A 21795-nucleotide genomic window follows, 5' to 3' on the forward strand; every position below is an offset into this window, starting at 1 on the left:
GATTGATAGTTATGACAATTGCAAGAGAAAGCCAGCCACTGAGTCTTAAACTATTGTAGCAAAACCTACCTACTGTGGCTTCTCAGCTGTTTCTGTTTAGTGTGGAAATCTAATGTAGCTGAAAACTGCTGCTGATTTTTATTAAGTTGAAGTCTGGAACTTCCCCTTGTAATGATAGAAACGCATACTTTCAATTAAAGGAAAACTGCCAAAGTTCTGAAATTCATTTATTTTATTATTACTCGGTTTAACCCTAGAAATGGGAGATCAAGCAAACTAGATAGATTTGACAGTTCCAAGGTCAGAAGTTCAATTTTCTCACAAGTTGTTTTTAGATCTAATTCACTGCAAATCATCTAACCCTTCACCCTTTGATATAGAATATTTAATGGGACTGTATAGTACATCAGGTCATCCAGATCACTTTGAGACTGGGGAAATGACAAGTAAATCAGGGAAAGGAATTCCAGGGAGCAAGTCTGGGAGGCAGAAGAGGATGAGAGTCACTTTCTGTAGTCCACTCAAGGTAGTCAGGAAAATGCTCACAGCTATTCCCAGGAACCTATTGTTAATTTTTTGGGAATTTGGTAAACCAGCTGTTCACAGTCTTAGTAAATAGAATGGAACAACCCCTTTGTGGGATTATTCATGTTACAAAAACTGGCAAATGATCCAATTGGGACTTTTTTTCTTTAGAGAGTTAGCACAACACTAGACTAGATTCCAGTTAACTGTTTTTTCAAAACTCTGTAGATATTCATGTATTTTTTTTATAAACAAAACTTGCTGAAAACCATTGTATGAAAGAAAAGTCGGGTGTTGAATGATTGACTGGCATCATATGTAGCTCATTTGATAACCAGATACCAAAATAATTGGTGTAAACTCAAGTTGTTTCTGTTCCTCTTCACTGCCTCTACTCTTTCCTCTACACATTTTTCTTTAGCTTAAATATATTTTTTATTGTCTTTGTATTTCTATATGTGATGTACAAGGCTCAATTATTGGTAAGATTCACTTTGCAGGATCAGAACCACTTAGGATAGTCTGTGAATTTCCAGTGCCAACAGATTTGAGGAACCTAAAGTAGAAAATAAGGAAGACAAAAGTATTTTAGTAATTACTTTCTTAGATATGACAAAATGAACCCAGACAGTTAACTTCAAAATGAAGAGTCAATTATTTTTTAAAAAGTACTCTAAACTTAAAGAGCTAAAATCTGATGTGAACTCTTAAAGATAAATATGTGTGGGTATGAAAAGGTCTTCCTATTTCTGTTAGCTCTAAATGTGCTAAAATGAGCATATACTGTAGAAGTGCAATATCTACATGCAAATGATTTTTAAATATAGTTTTCTTATTTCAGTTTTTTGACAATTCATGTCAACAGTGTACTCAGAAGTGTGTTAATACAAGAGTGGCAAGGAATTTGGTGGACAAATGTCAAATTCCATGTAGGTGTAATTTAGTTGTAAAGTTTTGAAAGACATCTTTATTTGCATTTGTGCTCATTTGAAATGAGCTAAGAGATAAAGCTAAAGTAGTTCAACAATGTGTGTCTTAGTTAATACAATCTCTTTTAGTAATGAAAAGAAGAGAAGCAAATTGATGGATTCTTTGCCTTGCAAAACTTAATCCGGATCAAATGCATTAGTCTGTTCTATCAGTTGATTCTTTGATATACCTTCATATTAGAACTACTGATGATTGAAAAATGAACTACTGATATACTGGTGACAAAAATCTTTCTTCCACTTTATTTGCAAGAAATCAAGCTGCAAATTTGGAGTCTTGAAATTCTGCAGCAGATAAACTAGAGATGGCTTGCTGTACTTCAATGATTTCTACATATTTACATATGTGAAATAGACTTGTACAGTATAATGTATGAACATGTAATGTTGTCTGTGTTTTGTGTTGCCAAAACTCACATATAGAATATATATGTATTCAGTTCCTATTTTATGTTATATTCATCTGCATTTGTAGCATTTCAAAGGCTAGTCTGGAAACATCTTGGCACAGATGGGGACAGCAGAGTTGCTTATAAGTTCCAGAACTACAAAGACACTGATAGAACATATGATATTAATAAATAACTTGGGTTGAGGGGGGGAGCGGAGGATTAAAAATTAGACTATTTAAGAAAATTGAAAGTCTTCATTTGTGATCATTTCTTTGTTCTTGAAAGAAAATAGGTGCTGGGTTTTGTGTTTTGTTTTCTTTTTTTCCCCTCATCCTCACGTGTTTCCCTCCTCCCCCTTCCTCATGTTTTGAATTAAAATCTAAAGACAGACCAAAAGAGTGTATATATAACTGCAAGAAGGATGTGGTAAATCATGGCAATGGTTTGTGATCTCACAGACATGGCAGTGTCAGGGACAGAAGACCAAAGGCAAATCCTCAGCCTCCATTGGATTTACCTGAAATACTTTACCCTTGTTGCCTATTGTGGTCAATAGCATGACATGGATAATCGCATTTTTACAAACAGTAGAGAAAATCATTTTGACACACATACACACACACACAGAGTATTTTCCTGCCAGACCAGTTTTTCAATATTTTGCAGCTTTCATGCATTAAGACACATTTTTTTTTGTTTATTTTTAAAAATATTATCATTGGCCCTCCCTGGTGGCGCAGCGGGTTAAAGCACAGCACTAAGAATCTAAAGCCTCTTCCGCATGAGTTCGATTCCCGCCTGCCCCGGAGGTGACCACATGGCGTGGCAGACCTCTCCTGACCCGCCCGCTGCTCCCCTCAGCAGTGTACTTCGTCGATCTGCCTGTTCTGCTCCCCACTCTGTCTCTGGTGAATCCTCTCACCCTCCGCATCTCTGGCCTGTACCCCAGTTCTGTATGAATAAATAAATAAATCTTTAAAAAAAATATTATCATTAATAATAGGTTTGTTCTGTGGTCAGCTGCTGAATAGAAGATACTGAAGAAGACCCTTGTTTTCCCCTACTTGTCCCAAATCAAACATTTGATACCTTTCCCTTTGTAGAAGTATGTGTTACTCATGTTTTTGATTAAGAAAGCTATGGTAACCAAATTTTCATGGATATTTTTAAGGGCTTTGGTCATTTTTTCAGATTATTGCTATATGTAATAGAATGAATAATGTTTAGTGGTAAATCATTAAAAAAAACAGGAAAAAAAAAGAAATACTGTCATCGATTTCTTAGCTACTACTGTGCTGTGATGTAAATTCTGACTGGATGCTCTCAGGAAAGGTTGTCTCCAAGAGCCACTCACCTGCATCAGAATGCCAGAGTGTAGAAAAAAATTGTTAGACAATACTCTATTCTTAACTCTTTCTAATCAAATGGTATTTCATTTTGAAAATGAAATTAATTCCACTGAGGCTTTTGAAACTTTAATAATGCACAATAAGTAAAATCATATCTAATAACTCAACAGTTTCATTTGGCACCATCATCATCTTCTAGATGTAGTGCAACTGCAGAAACATAAATACTCGCCGTCTTTGAAAGCCCACTTTCTATTTGCTAAATAAACTTGGCTTGCTTTAAAGTCCTCTGTGTACAGTCATTAATACAATCCACTTTGACAGCATTTAATTAAAGTGCTTTTCTCTATTAAATTCATTAAAAGTCTTTGCCCAACCCCCATGTATAACTGCTTTCCAGATGCTGAGTGGCAGGGACCTTTGAGCCTCCCTTTAAATAACTTCTCATTTCTCTTTGTAAAGTGTTTATTACATTCAATTTAGAAACTGTTAAATATGGCTTAGAAAGAAAGTCAGATTCCAGGACATGTTCCCCATCCCTTCGGCAATTTCTTGAAAAACAAATGTTAGTTTAACTCATGTGAAAAAACATTTATCATCTGCATATTTTTCTTATATTCTGTCAACTCTCCCAGGCATGTAAGCTGGGAGGTAATAAAGATATGATTTCCACATTAGGGATGGGGAATTTGAATTAGTTCTAAGCAGGTACTTGGCTTGAATACCTTTGCCTACAGATTAGGGAGAGTGAGTGTAACCATTCGGTATTAATAGATTATTGACAGTTTAATGTCTTGGCACCTGCTTAGTCCATGAAGTATAATAACCAGGAAGCTGTCTGATATAAAAGTAGTCAATACCATTCTCAATCAAAACCTTTCAGTTAATTGCTGGTTGACCTTAGAGATTTCCTTTAGGCAATACCTTCTTTAGTTTAGACCAAAGGACTATATCGATTTGTAGAATTCATTCAGGGATGATTATTTAATGCCCTTTGCTCCAGTATTTGTGGTAAATTTTGCCTTTTCTGTGTCTACCAAAAGAATTGTCTTTTTGGCAGTGCTTTTCACAAATATTCTCTTTACCAGCTCTACTTTGAAAATATCTCATTAAATCTGTTCCTTTTCTCAGAAATAGAAAGTTGGGAATCTTGAGGGAACACATGACCAAGTGTTTTAATATGATAATAGAGTTTAGATAGAATTCTTTGCTCAGTCTGGAATTATAATTAAAACAGACAAAGCTAAAAAAAAAAAAACAAAAACCTCTAGTCTCTGTATTATTTAATAAGAGCACTGTACCTTAAAACAAAAAATTTTCCTTAATGCTAAAGTACTTTTTTTTTCTCTATATAAGTATAAATGAAATGGCTTATAGTGTTTATTTAGATTTTTTATACTTACACCATTAGTTTTAGCTGAGTATATATTTTTTTAAAGATTTATTTTATTTGTGCATACAGAACTGGGGTACAGGCCAGAGGCTTAGGGGCAGCGAGAGGCTTCACCAGAGACAGAGTGGAGAGCAGCGTGGGGAGCAGAACAGGCAGATCGAGGAAGTACACTGCTGAGGGGAGCAGCGGGCGGTCAGGAGAGGTCTGCCACGCCATGTGGTCACCTCTGGGGCAGGCGGGGATCGAACTCATGTGGAAGTGGCTTTAGCTTCTCAATGCTGTGCTTTAACCTGCTGCGCCACCAGGGAGGGCCTAGCTGAGTATTTTTAAAGTCAAATTCTGATGAAATCTAGATAAGCTTCACGAACTCCAGGCCGGAAGCAGTTTTTGTTGCTAATGTTCCAAATCCCTATTGTAGAGCATTATTTGCCTTTTACACTTTGGACTGTGTGGTGTCTCCTGAACTATAGAGGTTGAATCAAAATGGGGGCAAAACTACATATTTTGAATTAGTCTTACTTTTCTTGCATTGTTGGTTTTCCACATGTGGGTCAACAGCATTCATTCTACTCTAAGAATAGTCATTTTGGCTTTTAATTTTTTTGGTGTGTGTGTGTGTGGCAGAGAATTATTACAGTGCTCACCCTCCACAATTTGTTCCATTGACAGCCATTACTGTGAAACTTATTGTGACACATGTGATCCATTTTTAAGCAAATCCATCTAGCTTTTTTAAAAAAGATTCTTTGTCTTGTAGAGATTCTCACTGTTATTTATTGTTTTGCCTCCAGCAGCTTTTCTTGTCATAGAAACTGTAGTCTTTTGAGTTCTGTTGAATACTACAAATGTTTGTGCAGATTAGGATAGAGGAAGTTAAACTGATGAATATATCAGTTTTTACCCCTGAAAACAGTAGTGCCCTAAGTGTAGGTCTGAATGGCAATAAATTTTCAGTTAACTTTTTTGGATATAATTTTATAGTATTGTTAGCCTATACAAAGTGTACGTGTAACTCTAATAAGTTATTGCAAATTATTGTAATTTAACTCTTTTGGTAGTAAGTTTAATTAATTTATTTTTTTAAAGATTTTGTTTATTCATACAGAACTGGTGTACAGGCCAGAAATGTGGAGGGTGAGAGGATTCACCAGAGACAGAGCAGGGAGCAGAGCAGGCAGATCTACGAAGTACACTGCTGAGGGGAGCAGCGGGTGGGTCAGGAGAGGTTTGCCGCCCATGTGGATTTCCTCCGGGGCAGGCGGGGATCGAACTCATGCTGAAGTGGCTTTAGCTTCTTAGTGCTATGCTTTAACCCGCTGTGCCACCAGGGAGGGCCCTAGTTATTTATTTTTTAAAGATTTATTTATTTATTCACACAGAACTGAGGTACAGGCAAGAGATGCAGAGGGTGAGAGGATTCACCAGAGACCTAGTGGGGAGCAGAACAGGCAGATTGACAAAGTACACTGCTGAAGGGAGCGGGGGGGGGGGGTGTCAGGAGAGATCTGCCACGCCATGTGGGTTTCCTTCAGGGCAGGCGGGGACCAACCTCATGCAGAAGTGGCTTTAGCTTCTTAGTGCTGTGCTTTAACCCACTGCACCACCAGAGAGGTCCCAGTAAGTTTATTTCTAATGAATAGACTTAACCACTGACTCCCAGTCTCTGCCCCCTATAGCTATTAGACATCTAAATGTTAAGTCTTTTGGTCTGTGTAGTATGACTATTATCAGTAACAAGTTTCCTGGAAATTTTAGGATAAATTTAAAGTTTCTACTGAAACTCACTGAAAATACAATGGCTGTTCCTATACTAAGTGCTGAGTGTTTGGAGATTTATGAGTGCAGAATCTATTCCTAAGAGCCCACACTATAACATAGCATCTAAGTAAAATAAGAAAAGTAGAACATAAATTCAGGACCACATGACCAGAACCTTGTGTGAAAGCGAACCCAGAAGTCTTTTAAGGTGCTACCAGGTGCTTTTCATGTAAAGGGGAGAGAGGCAGAGGCACAGAAGACAGAAAGACAAAATAGGATCAAGGTGGGGGCTACATCTTTAGTCACTGGAGCCCAACCCAAAAGACTGGAGGTGAGAAACAAGGAGACCGGAACAAACTGCCGCTGGTCACAGGACTTGAGAGAGCCCCTGAATGACTTTTGGGAGGAAGTCATGGTACTTAAGCAATAGATTATAAAGATCCAAATAACAGTGATGGGGGCATATATGGAGAGGGGGAAATTAATCCAACAGCTATTTGAAAGGAATAATCAATGGCACATGAGACTGAGTAAATGTGGAGGTTTGGATGAAGAAAGAGTAAAACTCTCAGATCCTGGCTGGAGCAACTTGAGTAACAGGGTCTTGGTGCATCAATGGAGAGCACTAATATTAATTCTCGGCTGATGTCATTTGTAAGTATGTTTGTTTTGTACTGAGTTTTCAACTATTAAATTAAATCCACCCTGAAGCAAATTCACATTTGAAAGTCTAACGAATTGACAGTTCTAGTTTCTGAGAATGACCTGCACTGGGTCAGCAAATGTGCTCAGAAAAGCCAAGACAATGTGGCAAAAAGACAAAATGGGGCTGGCTTGCTTTGTGAGTCTCGGTAGATGAGGCTGATGCCTGACCAGCCACATGGCGTCTTGGGTTCATCTGCAATTGAGAGACAGTTTCCTGTTGGAAAAGGAATCTCCAAATCCAGTTACTCTGTCCCTGGGAATTGGAAAATCATATTTATCTCCCCAGTGACTATCTTTGTATCCTGGGTCTCATTTTCTTGAGGCCTAAATAAGAGTATCTGGACTTTCTACCTGTTACCTATTATACTCACCACAGAGGTTAGGGGGAAAATTTCCTCATATTTGATTTCCTTTAGTAAGGCCATTAATGTTGAGGATGTAAAACCAATATCTTCATAATGAATTACAAGTGGTTTAGAATTTAAAAGGATACTCAAGAATTAACCTTTGGCAAGATTTATCTCACATCATTTAATTTTTCCATAATCTTTTCATCCTGAAAGAAAAGGAAACCAGTCTCTGATAAATTTAATGAAGTTGAAAACTTGTTTTCCAGAATCTTAAAGAAGAGGATTTAAATTACTTAAGGGAAAAGGGTGTTTAGATTAGATTCTTTACTGTGTTTGATAACTTCTCTTTGACACCTTTTTGTGCTATCCTCTCCCTCCCCTTCCAGGAATCTTTTCTGCCATATACAAGAGATTGATGGCCATGCCTCACAGTTTGAGGAGAAAACTCTTCCTTGATTATTGACTTTGTTTACCCAGTTTGGGCTTCAGGGTACAATAAACCATAATATGTCAGTAGAGTCGTAATGGTAGATATTTTGTCTTCTTCCAGAGTGGTTGATTATAATGCACTGCCTAAGATTTGCTTTCTATAAAAGGAATATTTCCACTTTTATGTGTTTGATTCACACAGTGCAGTTTTCTCAAGTCCTGTTATTAAGTGGTTACATCTAGAGAGCAAAAAAATATGCTGAGGTAGTATTTTATTGGTGAACATCTAATATTTTCACTAACCATAACTGTCAGGTTGTTCTGACTTCTAAGTGCCCCAACTGTAAAAATTACACAGAAAATGTAGCCTACCATGGGGTTCTAAATAGTCCCATGGGAGGCCACAAGCACATAGATTACCTTCTTTTTTCTTCCCCTCCTTACCCTGAGTAAAGAATCTAATCCAAACACCCTTTTTCCTTAAATAATTTAAGCCCTCTTTAAGAAACTGGGAAACAGCATAACTGCAACATCACCAATGCCGTCTCAGTTATGGGGATTTTGTATCTTGAACTGAATCTTGGCTAAGTTTTATCAGTCTTTCTTGTGCTAGCAAATTTTGAGAAAATTGGGTATACAGTTTTTAAAAATGGTTCATGGAAATAGAAACAGTAAAAATCCCTTTATAACCCACTCAAAATTAGCATTTGGGAGAGGAATTTCTCCATAATATAGTCTAATTCCTCCTCCCTTATTTGTCTTTAACCCTAAATTTAAAATATTGAATAGTATCCTCTGTCATTTTTGTGTTATTTTAATTGGAGAATATTTATTCACACTAAAATGAATTTGTGCTCAAAATTTAAAACACTTTTTTTATATTTTTTTCCATTTACAATTAAATGGCAATAAGAGGATGTATATTACCTGTTAGCTTCCTCAGGCTCCTCCTCTGAATCATAAATGCAGCTGTATTGGCATTATGCGATTAGTTGTTGTTTTTAAGCAACAAGAAGTCCAAAGAATTAAGTTTTGAAAATATTCTAGTTATATGATTTCAATAATTATAGAAACTTGAAATATTAACACCAAGTCACATTCTATAATCTGTGTGTAAATCTGGAAGAATAATGCTTTACTTCAATGAAGCTTACATGATTTATTGAAAATCCATAATTTAAACTGTATATAATCCTTTTTCCCACATTATCCTCGTATGTGATTTCAAGTTTTTATGTTTGTCTCTGTATTTATGAATACAAAGAGATTTGGAAGTGATTTTCATTCAGATACCAGTGCTTTACCTTAAGAATCATTATTTATCTTGTTTGGCACAGCTCTTGAACTGGCACATGATATTTTAGATAGATACTTGTAAAATATATAAAATAGATACTTGTAAAAAAAAGTATCTATTCTCTACCTCCATTTACTTAACACATTCTCATTTAAAAGGAATCAAAACTGTGCTTTGATAAAACCTACTGGATGGAATGTGTATATGTGAGGTAGTCTCTGTATCCCATTCTTTAAACTTACCTTGAATCTTTTTAAAAAACTGAATTTCAGAACTCACTGAATCATGTCTCCCTGAAATTTGGTGTTGTTTTCATTCAAGACACATTTTTACTTCACTTGAGAATTGTTTAGCCAACTGGGTTAATTGTCTAAGAATTCTATAGGACCATTATCCTGAACATTCCTCTGTACATTTTGCTCTCTTGATTTTTTTTTTTGGGGGGGGGTTGCTATTGATGAGGTATTATGAATTTCCAAGTTGCCTCTTTAAGGCCATTATAAATTCCTGGTGCTCATGGCATCCCAACTTCCTACCTCCTATCTGACTTGTCTTTCATTTGACTTAAGACATTCTTCTTTAATTCATGTGGCCATAAAAGCCACTTCCTCCGCCTCAAATTATACCAATGAAACAAATCTGGCATTCAGTTGAAAATTAGAATCCCAGAGTTAACTATCACATTTATCATGTACAGGTTTTTCTTTACTCATTTTGACCCAAATATAAGGTCTTTAAGGAAACTTTAGTGTGATCTATACCTTGTACCAGGTTCTTAAAGAAAGGTTTTCTTTGTGAATTTTTGAACTCAGTTTTGTGTTTTGAGGAGACATTGTGAAGGATGGTGGAGGTATTAAGGAATTGGGAGGAAATGAATGCTCTGGGTATTAGGCAAATGGGATGTGGGTGGGCGGGCTGGGAGATTGTTTCTGCTGCCTGGACAGTTCTGAAGAACCTGCTTTTCTAAACCCTATCATGGATTTTGTCTGTCATATTTGTGAAATGGGTTTGGTTTTGTTAGGAGTAAATAATCAAGTAAACCTATTTATATAATGGTGCCATTGAGTGGAAAGGTTTAATTGCCACTGAGTCAGTGTGTGTCCATGTTTTATCTCTTTTATGCCCCAACAGGCAAGATGACTATTTTTCATGTCATCATGGTGGCTATTTGATAGAGATATAATGATTTATCTTGACCTTGAAAATTAATTGTCTGCCAGTTCATCTCCTTATAAAGAAGCAGCTCACCTCTTCAGCATTTGCAGATTCTGGCCACAGACTGAAACAGTTTTTTTTATTTTATTTTTCTGTGAGCCAAACCATACCAAAGTTGTTGGTATAGTTGTTCTCAATTTGTTACCAAAGAGGAAATGATATAAGCCAAAGGCTGTTTTAAGAACTATGCTTACTCCAACTCCCAAGTTTATTTTAACAGATTATTGTGTCATAGTGTTTTTATGCTTTTATCTTTGACCAAAGTGTTTATTTTGAGAAACAATTATTAAACTGCATTAAAAACATACATGATGTTCCAATACCATCTTGGTTACAATATTAAAGGAAACTCAGACTAAGGCTGGATGAAATTGAACACATATTTCCATGCCAGACTTCCTACCATTTTGCTTGTTTGTATTGATTTCTCTTGACATGATCTTCTTTTATTGAGTACCACTTTTTTTTTTATTCTCTCTCCTTAATCTTTTTTTTTCTTCTTCTTAAATCCCCTTCCTATAGCTGTATGAGCTAAGAGCAATTGTAAAAGGGGACCAACTTATATTAAACCTGCCTGAAGTCAAAATGTAATCTAACACCTGTAGTCTGCAATTTGTCATCACTTCATGGATACTTTTTTTTTTTAATAACAGATTTCCTGAGTTTTGACCTTAGGATACTGTATAATCCAAAAAAAGCAACAAAGCTAAACCATGGTTTTTAATAAGTCTTATAATGTTAGGATGTGAAATTATAACCATAAGCGCCAACTCAAGTAACATCATTTGAAGTTAGAAATAGTGCTGAGCTTTGTATCTAGGAGAATATGTTTTGCCTGTGAAATGCCTTTGATAAAGTTAAGGGACAAGTCATAATGCATGTTTAATTTTCTACATACTAAGACCTTCTTAAGTGACTTGACTCAAGTAAATATGTTTTTAAATCTAGGGTCCATTTTGAATTTTATAGTAAAATGCTTGGTTTTCATTAGGAGGAAGACAAGCATTATGTTGAATGTATTTCTGATAGTACAGAGTTTCAAACTCCCTGGTGTCAGAATCCTCTTTCACTGTTACTGTGAAGAGCTCGATTAAGATGCTGTACAGCTACCATGGCTTGCTGTATAGGAAATGAGTTGGGAGAAAAGCTTATTAATTAAAAAATCATTATTAAATAGCATATTTTTAAATGAAATGTGCTTTTGGAAATTAGGTCTATTTTCAAAACAAAAATGAGAAGAGTATCATTATTTACTTATTTTTGGCAAAAAATTTAACTATCTGGCTTAATGTAAAACACTTGGATTTTTATAACTTGCTTCTGCATTCAATGTGATAACAGTTTTGGTTGAAGTAAATGAAAGAAATGAAGACTCACATTGACTGCAATTAGAAAAAGAAGGGATATTTTAATAGTTTTCACAAGTAATTGTAATTCTCTTTGATACTACAGCAAAATTCTACAAGTGAGCGTGACTTAAAAGGTTAGTTGCATCATGAAATCTAAAACCATATGGATGAACTTTTCATGCTTCCGTATTTTGTTACTTTAGAACCCATTGGTCTTTTTTGTTCTCTGATTGGATTTCTACGTATTTATGATTTTGTAATATGCTGTGGTCATTTGGAAATAGTTGATAATTCTGAGTTATGTAGATCTTCCAAACTTTGGCAGAATTTCATTATATAACTTTTTTCATATAATTGTTAAATGACCACAAATACCATCAAGAAAATCTTTAATTTTTGGAAGCTGTTAAGCATAGAGTGGTAGCTGGAATTACAAAATTCTGATATTTGCTTGAAAGGTCAAATTTTATCACTGGCAACAAATACTGTCAGATACTTTCTTTGATGTTATAGGTAGGCTCAGTTCATTTATAAGAAAATGTTTGCCAAATACACCACTCTGGATAGCCATACTTTGTTAGCTTTTCTTTAAATACAACTCACTGAAGTGCTTTGTGTGTGTTCTCATTTTCTCAAATACAGCACTAAAAACAGGTATATTTAAGGATTAAATTTAATATAATTTAATTATTACTGCTTTAGGACATCCCTAAACAAACATGACATTTTAATAGTGGTGAAGAATACAATAACTAGTGTGGCTTAGTGCCACTCTGCTGATTTACACTAATAACTCATTGTTTTACCCCACTATTACTTTTACACCATCAGTTTCAGCATGGTTTAAAACAAATGTCTTAGTTGTGCCACAAAAGTAATTTTGATGTCATACATCTGTTGATGAGCTACCAAAATTCTTCCAGGGGTCCATGGACCACCCACTGAGATAATCTCCCTAAAAGGGTTGCAGGCTGTGTGTATCCACAGCATCACCTTGTATGGGACTATGACTGTGAGTCACTATTCCATGTGACAAATGCTGGAGCCACAGCTTCACTGTGATGGCTGACATGTTAAAGAACAGAGATGTCAGAAGTATGTGGGTTTGCAAGACATAAGATTTATTGGTGGCTATGCCCATTGTTGATCTATCAATCTTTGGGGTGAAAAGGGAAAACAAACCTCTATATTTGTTGCTGATTTTTATAGAAACCATGGCTGATAAAAAAAAAAATACATGCCGTATTATATTGAATTGGTTCTTCTATCCTCTCTTTTTTCAATGACACCTCCTACTATGAAAACTTACTTTTATGTGACAAAGTTACTAAGTACTTAGTATGTACTATCTCAGTCCTCATGAAACAGATTTTACAGATTAAGAAACACTGTGACTACAAGAAGTTCCGTTTGTGCAGAGTTACAAGGCTAGTATACTTCTGGGTAATTCAAAACCAGAACTTTATAACCTCTGAATTCACAACTTCCATGCAATGCAATCTATGGGCAATGTAATGTGCTGGAGTTTTTCTGAACCCAAGAAATAGTTTAAAAAAAATAACGCATATTTTTTCTCAGATATTCCCTAGATATGATTTCCTTCCACTAGAGTGACCTTCTACTAGGTTCTTTACTTTTTAATCATAGTTTTGCTAAAATGAAGAGCAACAAAGATAATAAGAAGTACAGAAAAAATAGTAATTTATTTGAAGTAGAGAATATAGAATTCATTGTTGCAGAACAAAGATGTACTGGGCACTTACAATCTGCCAAGCATTTATTGTACCAATAAATAGATCACAGTCCAATAGTGAGATAGAGCTGGAATACTTAGATCAATGTTGATCTTAATTATTAAATTGTTCCTCCTGAATTTTTAAGCCAGAATTAATAGTTTTAAGAGATGATTTTGAGGAAAAGAGAATATTAATGGGGTAGAACTAGGTTGACACCTAAGACAAATATTTCAGTTACAGGATATATATATGTGTGTATATATATATATGTTTTTAAAATAGCTACATTTGCCCATTTATTTATTGAACAAGTCCTAATCCTAATTGAATTATCACTGGAACTTTCAGCCTTTCAGCCAGTTTTTTTTTTTTTTTCCTTCTTGGTATTATACTTTCATTAACATTTTTAAAGTTTTTTTTTAGAATATTGTTGTTTCTCTTTCCCCACTACCATTCCTTTTAACTCTTTGACCCCTTTGGCCTACTCTTTCCTTCTTAGCCTTAGAAATTTGACTTCATTTATTAGAGTCCACTAGTTTTCATATAGGTATTTTCTTAGTTTAATCATGCATTATGTGAATGTCTAATTCTTGTCTGGTCATTCTACTTGCTTTACTGCACAGAATTGCCTCAGATTCCTTCCATTTTGTATAAAGGCAGCATTTCATCTTACTTTATGGCTGCATGATATTACATAGTGTGACTGTACCTCATCTTCTTGATACAGTCCTCTATCAATTGATGCCTGATTAGGTTGTTGTCATACTCTTGCTGTTGTGAATAATGCTGCAATAAATCCTGAAGAGCATGTAGTTTTTGAGTTGATGGTTCCCTGTTTGGATGTATAGATGACCAAGAGTGGAAGGGCTGGGCATTTGTTCTTATTGCCTGGTTAAATATATTTCTCTTGGGAGTTTTAATGGAAAAATACTTTCCTTTTTCTGGATCATCTCATGTATTCCGGTGTCATAGATGAGGTAAAATTAAACAAGCTAAAGGAGCTCTGCTATTAACTGTATGTACAGACAAAGTCGTTTTCTTGGTGTTACCTTCTGTTGACTCCATTTAGGGCCTGAACTTGGGGTGAGGTGCAGTCTTCAGGGTGAGGCTTGTCTTAGAGAGATGGCTATGGCCATTTGGGAAGCTTTTGTTTTAACCTATTACCATACTGGATCTGCCACTCTATATAGTCACCTCCTTAATAATTTCTCATTCTCTCTATATAAAAAAGACCACAAAGTCTTGGCTTATTAAAAGTAATCCAGTTCACCTCATAATGATACAGTGAATTATATACTTTCCTAAACTTAATCATTCAGGATCTCACTTCCTTCCCTGTAGGCAAAAACCATTATATTTTACACATGGCTCCAGATGGTTTTCATTGAGGCCTTCAAAATCTGTTTGAACACTGATTTAAGAAGAGCTGCTTTATCTTTTGTAGGCAGCTTTTGTCATGGTACTGTTTTGTCCTTGGGTTTTCAAAACTTTCAGTTTTGAATGCTGAGAAACAGCATTTGTCTATATTATGAGAGTCTTTTTTTGAATCAATTTACAACTTTTGTTTCCTTATCACCATCTTCATGACCACTTAATTTATACATATATGTCATATCTCACCCCAGAGAAATCTTAACAAAGAAATAAGCTTACTCAAATTTTAACTTCTGATTTGCTATGTTTTACACATAACTTATTCATAAATATGTAATTGTTGGAGACATGACTCTTATTCGGAAGTTTTATAAATTAATCGGTTCACTTATTATAATATATATTTACCCTTTTAATCTAAGGCAGATTGTCTTATCCAAAGCTAGTTGTTTTAGCTGTGATAAAGTTGAAGAGGACAACCGTTAATTAAATGTAAATTAACTGTTCAGGATAGAATGCCAGCATACCCTCCTCCTGTTTGTTTTTGGATAGTGTTGCTTGAAAGTCCACTTACTTGAAAACCCAGTATATATGATATTTCTCTTTTCTATAGTAATAGTGACAGTCATAAGTCCTACTATTATTAGTATTTTCTTTAGAGCAGTTTATATGACTGAGGTTCATTGTGAGACTTTTCATTACTCGGCACGAGAATGCCAAGTCCATCCATGCTCTGGCCCTGGCCACATCTCAATTATCATTTCTCTCTTGCTTAAGTCTAACACAACTCTCTGTGATGATGAGAAGTGTGTCTGTGCTGTCCAGTATGGTACATAAAAGGCAGTTTTGGAGCACTTGAAATATGACTGGTGTGACTGAAAGACCAAGGTTTTACTTTTTTCAGTTTTTATTAAATATAAATGTAATAGCTGCATGTGTCGAGCAGCTACCATATTGAGTGGTTCTCTCATGTTGCCTTCCTCTCTGTCCTTCAAATAAGCCAATCTGTTCCTGCCTCTGGGCATTTTTGCTTACTATTTCCTTTGTCTGGAAAGCTCACTTCCTTCAGGCCTCTGGTCAAATACTGCCTCCCTTAGGCAGCCTTTTCAAATAACTTTGTCATGTTAAGGTAAAGTATCTAAAGTAACTGCCCCTCCACCACCTCCTTAGGTATTGCTCTATTTTTGTTTATTGTATTTATCACTACCTCATTTTTTATTTATGGTCTGTCTCCTCTGCTCTATAGTCTTTTTCAATTTTCTTATGGAATATTTCTTATAGAAGGCAGGAGGGTATATTATTGAAGGGCATGGAATTTAAAATCTGACAGATGTGTTTTAGAATCCCAGTCCTGCTACTTACAAGCTGTGAGGTATCAAAAAATTATTCACTAAACTCTGATTTTTTTCATCATAAAATGGAGTAAACATTCCTATCTCCAAGAATACTTAATTTCTAACACTTAGATCACTCTTGGCTCCTACTAAGCTTTACATGAATGCTATCAACTATTATTATTGAAATTGTTTAAATATTAAATTTCTGTGAACCTTGTTATCATGAAACATTAACAAAAAACACTACAAAAAGGAAAAAGGTTTCTTAAATAAACCTTTTAAAAACTCTTTGTCAAAAATGATGAGAAGTAATTGATTGAGTAGATTGTGCTCTGAGGTTCTGAGAAAAAAAATCAAAATAGAGTGAGGGTGAATTATCAGGCTTTAGTATGCAGAGGTCAGGTGCAAAGGAATAAATGCTTACTTTTATAGACATATATGTTCTGTTACTTGGGAAAATAATGTGGAGAGAGATGATGGTCCTTTGGCATAGAAGACTCCTAAAAGTGGAGAAAAGATGAGGTGGAAAAATGAACTTGGGTAGTTTTATATATAGAGAGAGAACATCATATATATATATATGAAAGTTCTCTCTTAAACGTAAAGAAAACTCCCAATCATCTAAAATCAGGGTGTGTGAACTTGTTTGCAGTGTGCATATCTCTGTTCATTTGGCAGGGCAATTTCTCTCTTGGTTGAAGTAATTGTAAATTTTGTGATTAAAAAAGAAAATCAACTACATACATGTTCTTGATTTGTGAACTGAGCTGAGTAACAGAATGACTAGTGTATCTTTCCATTCAGAGGAATCAGTGACCTGGCCTTTTCACTCAAGTTACTCAGGGTTCTCCTGAGAGGCAACATGTTTTTGGTTTGTTCTTGATACAAATAGCACCTCCAGGAGGAGCAGCGAGGATTAAATAAATCAATCCAGGCAAGCCTCTGATAACTGGCATGGAATCAGTTTTCAGTAAATGGTAGCTATTATTGCTGTTTCTTTATTTTCTTGTGGCTTTTCTATATGCACATATTACTACTGCAAAGTTCTAAGGAAGAGGGGCAGTGAAGTATGCCAATTGGTTGAAACAAAAAAATGAAGAACGAACCCTATCGTAGAAAGATTATAGTAACTTCAAAGTTCAGTTTTGGAAAATCTCTTTAAATCTAACCAAGGCACAATGGAAAACCCCTAAAGAACCAATCTAATTATTTAATTAAATGGAACCATTATGCTCACTTTTACTACAGAAGGCAAACATAATTTAAAAAATGGGGCATTTTAATTCTCTTTTGTTTTCCAATTTAAGCAATTGCTCTAATAGGGGGTACTTGTGCTTGAGTGTATGTTCTTCAAGTAGCTGCCCTAGCATAAGTTCAGTCTCTTTCTCCTCTTCCCTTCTCCTCTCCCCCTTTCTATGTCCTAAAATCTTTACCTGTAGATGAAGAGGTTCATTCATCTTTACAATGCTCAAGCTTCCCAGATATAACTTCTTTGAGTAAATAAATATCTTTCTGCGTTTGAAGGTGACGGGAGCAGGATAGACCAACATGCCATCCTACTCTTAACTGATCTCTTTAGCTAGGATGTTAGAGTAAGGTAGCTCTCTCTGCTGATGCACTTTACCAAGTCAAAACACAGAGTTTACTTCTCAGATAAAAGTGTTAACAAACACCAAGAACATTGACTTCAATTGGTCATCATTATATGGGCCATTACCATCACCACTTATGGTCCTCTGTTTTAGATTTCTTTCTATCACCAGCTGCCCGCTTATCTTGGTTGGTATTGTTATTTGTGTCGATTAACTTTTGATTATTATTATTATTTGAACAGTCTCTTCTATTCATTGTTGCCTTATTTAATTAGCAGTTTCCTAATTTTTTTGAACTTCATGCAAAACACTGGCATTTTCACATTGGTGAGAAATCTGTTTTTCTTTACTTCTTATAGATGGCAGAGGTTTTCTTAACTCTTTCTTTGATACTGATGTTTTATAGCTAAAATAATAGTTTAAAAAATGTGTGATGTTGCTAGTGTGGGGTGGTGCTGCAGTTTTTCTTTTATGTAAATTGACATATAAATGTAAATTGACTGTAGTCTTTAGTTATATATAAGATTGCTGCTCGCATTAGAAGGTGTGAGCAGTGACTGAGGGTCCTCTTGGAGATCCCACACTCTTCTCTTCCCCTCCCCGTGAGGCCTTCCTTACGTAGACCTCTGACTGGAACTGGTACAAGTGGTCTGGCAGTCTCCTCAGTATTGCTGGCTCTTTCTTTAGTCAGATTCAAGTTCATAAAGATTAAAATCACAAAATATTTCATGTAGAGGTGATATTAAGAAGTAGTTATAGAGATCAAGAATAAGCTTGCCAAACTAGTGTGAAATCACCAACTACAGCAGTTTAATAACCAGCTTGCTATCATTTATTCAGCGGAAAGCAATCCTGGGTAGGAGGCACAGGGCTTTGCAAGCAGCAGGGCGTCTTTTCAAAGGATTTGTGCAGCATTAGAAACCACAACATGGAAGCAGCATGATTGACTGGGATTGCATTTTTTTCTTTTACCTATTTTGAAAAGTGAGGCTACAAGGAAATAAGTGACGAGCTCAGAGTTGATTGGTATTTGGGCACTGGCTAACTGCATATACACACATGCATACACACTGTATATAGATATATACACACATGTATGAATATATGTATGTATCTCTGTGTGTATGTATGACATTTTTGCATTTCTGACCAGCTGGGACATTTTCAGGAGCATGAAAGGTTGGTTTCCTAAGGTGGTACCAAGGGCAGGAATGACTCCATCTCAGATTCAGAGGTTTATTTTAATACGAAGAGTTGTTGTTTTATTTTTCAGTTTTTAATGGGTGGGGGAATAGGTTGAGCTAGAAGAGGAATGTAAGTACAACAACTAGAAAACCTTGACATTAAGAATAAAATGCCTCAGAAGTGTGTGCAAAAGAGGATTAGTAGCTTATAGTGATATTGAGACAATATCTAGGTGTATAAAACAGTCATTAAATATTCATGATTCAAGGAATGTTTTGTCATTAAGTAACCTGGGAAATATTTGTGTATTTTTCAAAACATTATTATTTAAGAATTAAAATCAGAGCTAAAAGAAAATAAAGTTTTTCTAAGTTTTTGAAGGACTGATTTTCTGACTCAAAAACCAACTAGTCATCTGTGACAGTCCTAAGAATAATTATGAAGCCACTAATAATAATAATCATTTATTGTATGTTTGCCCTAAGTCAGACAAATTATGACACAGTCACTCTGTCACTTATTTTTTTAAATAAAGTTTTATTGGAACAAGCCATGCCTACTTGTTTATGAATTATCTATGGTTGTTTTGACAATAGAAGGACACAATTTGAGTAATTGCAACAGAGACTGTATGACCCTGCAAAGATATTCACCATCTTGCTCTTTACTTAAAAAATTGTCAACCTTTGATTTAAAGTGAGCACTGATCTTTTGTCATTTAATCTTAGCTTTCCTAGGAAGTCAATGTCTTTCACTTCTTTTGTAGATAAGGAAGGGTAGATTTTAAATGTTCAGTGTCTTGCACAAGGTCAAGGACACCCAGCTAAATGGAAGAATCTGATCTTGAATCCATGTGATCTGATCGTAGAGCCTCGTTTTCCCTCTACATTCAGTTTGTCATTAATTAGCCTGCAGAGGTGGCACATATCACACTGGTTCATAGCAAGGGAGATTCTGACCCAGTTTGAACTCAGATAACCTTTGGTAACATGACTTCTCTGTGCCTCACAATATATGTATTAGCAGATATCACTATTATTTGTCTCTTGTTTTATAGATGAGATTCAGAATCTCTAGAAGCAAACTTCCAAGTTTTCCAAAGACAGGAATTTATATTGATAACTTCATTACGCTAATGATGGATATCACCTATTTCAGAGGGATGATTGCTTTTTGTTACGAAAGGAACTATGTTGCTGCTTTGCAGTGGGAATGCAATAGGGATATAACAGTCATGAATCAGGTTTGCTGCTTGGTCAGAAGTTCTTGTGCCATTTATTGATAGCTCACAGACTAGTAAAAACTGATCACGTGACAATGGTATGAGGAATAAAGTCCTGAGGGTGGGATAAGAATGGGGGACAGAGTTTTACGAGGAAAAGGGAAGAGGACATCATGTCCATACATCAACAGCCATTTGCGTCAACAAAGTATTTGGTGTTATCACAGGCAGAGTCACCCTAGGAGATAGTCACATAATCAGGTCACTGGTGGCCTAAGCATACCTAGGCCTGCCTCATGATACGGGCTATTGTCTGCAGGTGGTCAAGGAATGCTCTACTGAGATTTGCAGATAGCAAGTCGGTCACAGGTGCCCACGAGTGGTCAGCTAGTAGCCAGCTCATAGGAACCACTGCATTTGAAAGGTGAAATAGTGCATCAGACATTAACTCTTTCTTTCCTTTTTTTTTTTTTTTTTAATTTTAATTATCAGGTCCTTCATAGACAGCAGTCTCAGCCACCCAAGGAGAGCTCCCCTCCCAGAGAAGAAGCACCTCCTCCACCTCCTCCGACTGAAGACAGTTGTGCCAAAAAGCCCAGGTCTCGCACAAAGATCTCCTTGGAAGCTCTGGGGATCCTCCAAAGCTTTATTCATGATGTGGGCCTGTATCCTGATCAGGAAGCGATCCACACTCTCTCTGCCCAGCTGGATCTCCCCAAACACACCATCATCAAGTTCTTCCAGAACCAGCGGTACCATGTCAAGCATCACGGGAAGCTCAAGGAACACCTCGGCTCCGCGGTTGACGTGGCGGAGTATAAGGATGAGGAGCTGCTGACAGAGTCTGAGGAGAATGACAGTGAGGAAGGCTCGGAGGAGATGTACAAAGTGGAAGCCGAGGAGGAAAGTGCTGAGAAAAGCAAGGCCGCACCCGCTGAAATTGACCAGAGATAATGTGAACTCCTACCAGGCAAAGCAATACATCGGTCCAAGGATTTTCTGTTTTACTTTCTTTAAAAGATTTTTTGACTTTATTTTATTTTTTGTCAGTTTTTGTTTTTCTTACCTTTTATGACATTTCTTTGTTGCACAGGATACACCTGTAGACTGAATGAGTTCAGTATTTCCGAATCAGACATCACCTTGGCAAAGACATTAGTGTTACACTTTTACAGTTGACTGGATCACAGTAATTATAATCACGGAGACTCTGCCTTCATTGTTCTTGCACTTACGGAAGAGACATCAGGCAAGTTCCAGGATGAAAGACCTATGAAGTAAATGAAGGAAGCTACAAGTGTGTGTGTATATGTATATGTATATATCTATATATTTACATATATATATTAAAATTGCATGGGACAGAGAACTTTACAATCTGAAAGAATAGACTGTGAAATGAGTTCTTAAAGAAGAGACTTGTTTATGTATTAAAAAAAAAAACCACTTCACAGTGAGTCGCTTTGGCTTTTTGATAAACTGCGGCCTGCTCTCAGGGTGGGGTGACTATTTTTGAATTCCTATTTATTTTCTGTGTTTGTCCCTGATTTTTTAAAAATTCTATTGCTTCCTATCTGGCAGCTTGATGGGTAATTTTT

At 35.9% G+C, this 21795-nt stretch overlaps 1 protein-coding gene across 1 annotated transcript in view; it reads left to right on the forward strand.

Moving 5' to 3' along the window:
* Positions 1-21151, forward strand: part of SATB2 (SATB homeobox 2) — a 174424-nt gene extending 153273 nt beyond the window's left edge. The window contains exon 11 of the mRNA XM_012726133.1: positions 20690-21151. Coding sequence (XP_012581587.1) covers positions 20690-21151 — 462 coding nt within the window. The remainder of the gene's footprint in view (positions 1-20689) is intronic.
* The last annotated feature ends 644 nt before the right edge of the window (positions 21152-21795 follow it).

Source organism: Condylura cristata, unplaced genomic scaffold (assembly GCF_000260355.1).
Source record: "Condylura cristata isolate star-nosed mole 26May11 unplaced genomic scaffold, ConCri1.0 scaffold00002, whole genome shotgun sequence".
Classification (NCBI taxonomy): domain Eukaryota; kingdom Metazoa; phylum Chordata; class Mammalia; order Eulipotyphla; family Talpidae; genus Condylura; species Condylura cristata.